General features: G+C 36.1%; 1 protein-coding gene across 2 annotated transcripts in view; it reads right to left on the minus strand.

Moving 5' to 3' along the window:
* KIFAP3 (kinesin associated protein 3) overlaps positions 1–7,678 on the minus strand; it is a 167,936-nt gene that overhangs the window by 69,447 nt on the left and 90,811 nt on the right. For both annotated transcript variants that reach the window (XM_004706740.3, XM_045298136.1), the window contains exons 13-16: positions 7,307–7,419; positions 6,205–6,370; positions 4,573–4,698; positions 1,755–1,853 (exon numbers count right to left, since the gene is read on the minus strand). In XM_004706740.3, coding sequence (XP_004706797.1) covers positions 1,755–1,853; positions 4,573–4,698; positions 6,205–6,370; positions 7,307–7,419 — 504 coding nt within the window. The remainder of the gene's footprint in view (positions 1–1,754; positions 1,854–4,572; positions 4,699–6,204; positions 6,371–7,306; positions 7,420–7,678) is intronic.

Here is a 7,678-nt window from a genome sequence, read left to right on the forward strand (position 1 = left end):
AATAAATAAATAAATAAATAGATCCAAGTGAACCTCAAAAAAAAAAAAGTGGCATGTGCAGTAAGTGAAGGTGACTGTGATGAAGACTTGGTAAGTAGGGCTTGGTTCAATGAGCTTTGGTTGTGTAGTCGCTGATGCGTTAGCCATTCGAACTCGCCAGTGCTCAGCTGGAGAAGACAACACTTTCTGCATCTGTAAAGATGCACAGCCGAGGAACTCCAAAGGGGCCGATCCGTTCTATCTTAGGGCTGCTATGAGTCAGAAGTGATTTGATGGCAGCGGGTTTGGTTTTTTGGAGTGGTTGGTTCGATTATTTCAAAATCAGCGAAAATTTATATAATATTAAAGCAGAGCTTCAAAGACGATGGCATTCTGCTCACAGAAGGCAGCCAACCTTCTTGGTGGCTCTCCACAGTACTTCCAATAATCTAACCCCAAGCATAAGGCTCCTAAAAGGGCACTTCTGATTCTCTCATTCCAGGGCTTGGCCTTAAAATTTTTCCCTCTCCAAGTTAGGATGACGAATTACTCAAATTGTAAAAATACAAGTCTGCTCCTGTTTTGTCATTGGCCAGGACAGAACTAGTTTGAAGCCCTGCAGTAAAGGGCAAATAGGAGTGGTCTATAGCCAGGGCACCTGTAACTCAAACTACCTATATATTGATGTTTTGTACTAAGTCCATTTAGACTCACAGAAATTCTATAGGACAGAGTAGAAGTTCCCATAGGCTTTCCTAGAATGTAACCCTTATGAGAGCAGGTTGTCTGCTTGTTTCTCCCATGGAGTAACTGATAGGTTTGAACAAATGACCTTTCAGTTAGCAATCTAGTGTTTACTGACAGCATCAGGACCAGGACTGACCAGGACTTCATAAACCGAAAGAAGATAGCTAATAACATAGAAAATGGGAGTGACTATATTAGACCTGTAGGCTATAGGTTAGATTTAACTTTAAAACTTGGTAAGTATACTTGTTGAAATTTGGGTGTAACTCTCCAAAGTAAAGAAATAGAATGTATAAATTACAAATACCCACTATTATAGAGTGGATCTAAACTACTCAGTGATCCTGAGTTGCCCAATTCATAACAGTATCAAAATTACAGTTTTGAAGTAGCACCGCAAATAATTTATGGTGGTGGGGGGGTCACCACAACATGAGGACCTGTATTAAATGGACACGGCATTAGAAAGGTTGAAAACTACTATTCTATAGGGGTTTTGAGATTGTACATGTTTATGGGATTGGACTATCTCTTCTTTCTCTCTTGGTGTGTCTGATGGGTTTGAACTATCAACCTTTTGGTTAGCAGACCAATGCTTAACCTGCTGTCATACAAAGGATACTTAAATTACAAATAAAGGGGAAGAATAAAGAAAAGTTAAATTGCAAGAAATCTCAATGAATCTAAATAAAGAGGTTTTCAAGATACTACTTAGTTTGTAGACAGTATCTGAAGTCATGGTACTAGATGCACTTTCCTATGAAGAGTGATTAAGGTAAAATTAGGAGTAAGGATATGGAGAAGGAACTACTGATATGTTTGTTAAATTTCTTAGCAATCATAGCTTGACAAGGTAATAAAATTGTTTGTATCATAGTCTACCTATATATTGATTTAGGGACAACAACTTTGATGGAAAACTGCTTGCCCTCTACATTTATTTTAAAGCTTGATGCTACACGGGGTGTTTGCAAGAGAAAAAAAATGTGATTCCTTTCTGAATATGAGACCTGTTATTAAAAGGATACGTGTTTCTTTGATTATGACATCTCTTGTGGCTTGGTGGAAAACCATCTGGTAGAAGACATAAATTATCTGACACACAAATTCATCATCTTCTTGTTGAGCTGAAAGAAAAAATAACAAATAATAGCATACAATATTTACATCCCAAGTTAAAATAACTAAGAGAAATAGAGATTGAGAAAATGAAAAGTGACAAGTAGACAGGTAAAGGAAAATTATTTAAAATTATATATCATTTAAATTATAATTCACTCCAGAATCAACACTGACTCCTAGTGACCCTATTGGACAGGGCAGAACTGTCCCTGTGGGTTTCTGAAACTGCAAATCTTTATGGGAGTAGAAAGCCTTATATGTTGTTAATGAGGAAATTTCATAATAATGTAACTTCAAAAGTTGTAGGAAATTGGGTTGTAGTTAAATAGTTTAAAATACTTTGAGCTAAAAATATTAAGAAAAAAATTTTTAAAAAGAAAAACGATTACATCAGTTCAGAGGTTAAATCAGGCTGCTTAACATAGTTCACCTCAAAAAAAAATTTTTAAATCAAGTTGTACCTTGAAGACTTGAAAGATGAGATTGGGTTAAGATAAAGGTTCCCAAAGTTTTCATGTGTTTTTTAAAAAATCATTTCATTGGGGGCTCTTACAAAAATCATAACAATCATAAATCAATTATATCAAGCATACTTGATCACTGTCATGATAATTTTCAAAACATTTTCTTTCTCCTTGAGTTCTTTGATATCAGCTTCTCTTTATTTCCTCCCTCCCCTCCCCTACCACCCTTGTGAACCCTTAACAAGTTATATATTATTATTATTTCATATCTTACACCATCAGATGTATCCCTTTCACCTACAATTCTGTTATTTGTGACCTGTGAAGGGGGTTATATATGCATCATTGCTATCAGTCCATTCCCCCCACGCCCACCATGGAATCATTACTTCCATTACTGTTTCTTAGGGGCTATCTATCCTGGATTCTGCATATCAAAAGCTCTGATCTCTACCAATGTGCATATGCTGGTCTAGCAGGATTTGTGTGGTAGAACTGGGGCCATAATAGTGGGGGGAGGAAGCATCAAAGAACTAGAGGAATGTTGTGTGTTTCATTGATGCTATACTGAACCCTGGATGTATTGTCCCTTAGCTTGCCATCCCCTTTGCAGAAAAAAAAATTACGCAGCAGTCCCTTGGCAATTAAAATCTTTTGTACTATGGCCATAATCTAGTACTGAGTATATGTACCTGCTTTTGCAGTCCCTGTCTCATTCCAGTGCCCACCCCCTACAAGGGGTGGCATAGCCTGCTGTGGGAAACACCAGTTAGGAGAACCGTAAATAGTACATATATTGTTACTAAACCAATCCCGTTGCTTTTGAATCCATTTTACTCATGGTGAGCCCATATGTTAGAGCAGAACTGCTCTATAGGGTGTTCGCAGTTGCTATTTTCATTAAAGTAGGCTGTCAGGTATTTCTTCTGCAATGCTACTGAATGGATTTGAAATGACAACCTTCAGGATAGCAGATGAGGGTAAACCATTTGTACCTCCAAGGGATACTACCTTTGCCTAGTCTGAAGAAATTTATTAACTTCTATGTTCCCACTGTGAAATGACAACATATTTACCACTGCTTTTTGTTTTTTGGTCCATCATAAAAATCAAAACAAGCCTAGTTTGTGAAATAAATCTAGTTCTATTTTGTCTCTATGTTTCTCTAATGTTTATTTCACATGAGAAAAACAATTATTAAAAAAGATCACATCTTATGAATTAAGTTTTTGGCAGGAATTGGATAATTAAAAAGAGGTATTTCCCTTTTTGAATAGTGTTAACGTAATTACATTCCAGTTTCTCAAGCCCAAACAAACAACTCACTGTCACCAACTGATTGCAACTCATAGGTGCCCTGGTGGCATAGAGGGTTATGTGTTGGGCTTCCAACCTCAAGGTCAGCAATTCGAAATCACCAGCATCTTTGCAGGAGAAAGATGAGGCTATCTGTTCCTGTAAAGGTTTACAGCTTCAGAAATCCACAGGGCAGTTCTACTCCATTCTATAGTGTTAATAGGAGCTCTACTTACTAGCATGAAATAATAAGGTATTTTCAACTAAGTTTTTACTAATTAATTATAATAATAAAAAGGTAAAAAACCAAAAAAGAAAGTAAAAAAATTACATAGTCCTACAGACTAATTAATAACTGTCCATTACAAAGAGAATAATTCAGCAGAATAGCTGTTGTCCACGGATTAATACGTAAAAGCAAATGGTAATTACCTACATTAATAAAAATTTCAGGTACCGGTTATGGAATTTGGATGTATACCTTGTTATCAACTCTTGTCATGGTTTGATATGTCATATGAAGGTAAACCAAAATGTACTACTACAAAATCATATAAATCTTTATTAAGCAAAAATATCAAAATGTGAAGCTATTAATTCTTGACTTATCTAAGTCTACATAGTTCTGGAGGTGATGTTTCGCCTCTCTAACCCGTCTCTGAAACACCATGGTCTTTGATTTAGTTAGCTGTTCAAGATTGCTAGAAGAAGGGTATTCGTTGGTTCTGAATTGCTCGATAACACTTTTCACTTTGCAATCTAGAGCTCTTTGTTATTACTTTAGCCAACTCCAGAGTAGGTATATTTAATTCATTTCTCAACTACATAATTTAAATTACCATAAATGATTAATATAAAAGAAACTAAATCCCAAGGTTTCCATTTCTGTGTTTTATATTTTAAAAAATGTAAAGTAAAACTACTTGAGACATTACCATACACATAAAGGAAAATTCTAATTTACCATTTAATAATTCAATGAGTGCAGGGATTATTCCAGACTTGGCTAGCAATGCAGCACAAGAGTCATCCATAGATACAGTTCCAATCATTATGACCACTTCTAAAACAAGGTCATCTTCTGCAGTACCTAGTAAAGTGAAATCATGGAAAGTTTTCATTGAAATGTCCTCATATACAGGTGGAGTCTGGCTATCAGATAAAATAGCATCTGAGGTCTTAAAACAAACAGCCAACTAAGTGGTGTTAACTAATTTCACATGAAAAAAGCTTACCAGCCTGTGTGATCTGAGGATTATAAATACAACCCAAGACTGAAGGCGGGAATGGTATTAAGAGCTTAAATTCTGACCACCCAGTTTGCAGATGCCTATGAAAGAGAGTGAAAGCCTCAAATCCATTTGCAGAGTCCCTACCTGGATTAAACCTCTGGTGAATAGCCTCTGACCATAGTCTAGGGATATGAAGGGCCTTGCTGACAGATAAGGTGCAATGTAATGCAGATGTAATTAGGTTAAAATGTATCCACCCTATCATTTGCTCTCCCTTTTGACTAATTTTAAAGTTGGTCTAGTTTTTAATATTTTCTGCTTTCTTTTCAATTGAGATCTTTCTGCTTTATTTTTTAAATATGTTTTTCTGTACATGCAATCCAGGATAGGTAAAATTCTATAAAGACAGTAACTGGATTAATGGCTTCTTGGAGGTGTGGCAGGGGAGGCTGAGGGGAGCTAATAAGTAAAAAAGGGAAGAAAATGTTCTAAAATTGTAGTGATAACCATATAACTCTTTTTAATACAATGGAATCATTGAATTATATATCAATAAAATTATTAAAATATTTTTCCGTATCTTTCAGAGACAAAGACAAAAATGCTAACACTAATTTTGAAAATAATACTCTGATACAAATCCTCTAATACTAGCAAATTTTCAATGCACAGAAAGATAATGAAACTACTACTAAATGACTTAGTATAACTCCTTGACATGATTGCTGATAGATTCTTTTTCCAGACTTCCATTTCACTTAGACCGGTGGGGCTAATAATGGAAGCAATAGTTTGGAAAATACAACTGAGCGACACAGAGAGTAAGAATCTAACTTGAAGGACTGTGTGCATGCCTGCATGAGTGTAGAGGGGATTTGGCTAAGTAAGCAGGGGAGAGTAGGACAAAAAAACAATGAAAGTAGGAAACTGAGGAGAAATATTATATCTAAAAAATATTTTGTTAGCAAAATATGAAGATATCTGGAGCAAATACTCATCTTGTTAAGAGAATAGTCAGAACTAGAGCTGCAAGAAGATAAATAAATATAGCCTAGCACTATGTCACTCTTGGGTCCGTCTGGTCAATTCTGGCTCATGGCAGTCCCAGGTGACAGAGTGGAACTGCCTCACAAGGGTCACTGGGCTGTAATCACTATGGAAGCAGACTGCCAGGTCTCTTCTCCTGTAAAGCCACTGCTGGGGTTGAACCGCTCACTTTTTGGTTAGGACTTAATTGCTGTGCCACCAGAGTTCCTTTCTAGGATGTATATAACAAGGTAACAAAATGCTCCACTAGCAGTATTATACATAGCAGAAAAAAAATAACTTAGTGATTATGCAAAAGTAGAATTCTTAGCACAGACCTGGTTTTAGTTTATCCTTTAGGTACGGAACCAACTTGTACTCCTTAAGAACCAATTCCCAGTCTAAATCTGGAATGGTCAGGTTTGCAAGTGTTCCTAAACATTCTATCACAAACTCTTCCTCTTCATCATTAGATATCTGGGCTGCAAGGTCCCCAACATAATCCTGAATAAAACAGAAACATTTAATACAAATTTAAAATGTTTTCTGCAAAAGAGCCAACCCAGTAAATTAACCTATGCTGCTGTTACGTTAGGGTCCGTCAAGCCGACTGACTCACAGCAGTACTGTGCACACAGAACGGAACAGTGTATAGACAGGTGCCAGCTTCACAATCGTTGCTATGTTTGCGCCTATTGTTGCAGCCACTATCTCAATCCATCTCAGTAAAAATCTTCCTTTTTTTTTTCTGGTTCTTTACTCTACCCAAGCATGATGCCCTTTTCCTAATTTGCCTCTCCTGATAACATGTTCAAAGTACCATATACACTCGTGTATAAGCCAAGATTTTTAGTACATTTTTAATGTAGTTTTTGTGGTAAAATTAGGTGCCTCAGCTGATATTCGGGTTGGCTTATACTTGAGCATATATGGTATGTGAGATGAAGTCTTGCCATCCTCGCTACTAAGAAGTATTTTGGCTGTACTTCATTGAAGACCAATTTGTTTGCTCTTCTGGCAGTCCATGGTACTTTCAATATTCCTCACCAACACCATAATTCAAGTACATCAGTTCTCTGATTTTCCCTTTCTTCTTTTCCCTTCTTTCCCTCACCCTTCTCTCTCCTCCCCTTCCTTCAGGAAGGGAAACAAAGTATCAAATATGATTCTCTTTTAAAAATAATTTTGAACTACGTAATTAAAGTTTAGGCATTTAGACTGCGGTGGGTGGTTGGGTAGTCAGGAAACAATAAACCCAAAGCACAACATGGAAATGTATGACCTAATCATACAAAGAAATTCCTAACAGTAGAGCCCATTAGGTTGTGAATTAGTATTTGATCAGAGCTCAGGAAGAGTTACATTTTCAAATGCTTTATTTTAAAACTCCAATCCTTACTTTATTTTATTAATAGACAATAAGCCAAAAACTATACATACAATAAACAAATTTTTAGTTGGTCCATCATGTTGGGAAATGTTCCTAATCATTTTCATCAGCAATGGATCCTTGAATTTCAGAGCCCTCTTCATGAGCATCTTAAGCCCATTTCCTGATAAAAAATATAATACAAAATTCCTTCAATAAAATGAATGCTAACATAAGTTTAGTGTTTTTGGTTCACAGTGCTCAAATGTGAATTTATGCAATGGTGAAATGCAAAAATGTTAAGTATAAAATTATCACATACTTATAGAATATTTTAATTCACTCCAGAAAATTCCCTTGTCTCATTTTCCCATCCAACCCATTCTTCACTTGGAATCATTTTTCTTTCTCTTTCTACTTTCTCTCACCCACCTCTCTTCTCA

This window comes from Echinops telfairi, unplaced genomic scaffold, assembly GCF_000313985.2.
Source record: "Echinops telfairi isolate 266 unplaced genomic scaffold, ASM31398v2 ScPeMD7_7424;HRSCAF=8462, whole genome shotgun sequence".
Lineage (NCBI taxonomy): Eukaryota > Metazoa > Chordata > Mammalia > Afrosoricida > Tenrecidae > Echinops > Echinops telfairi.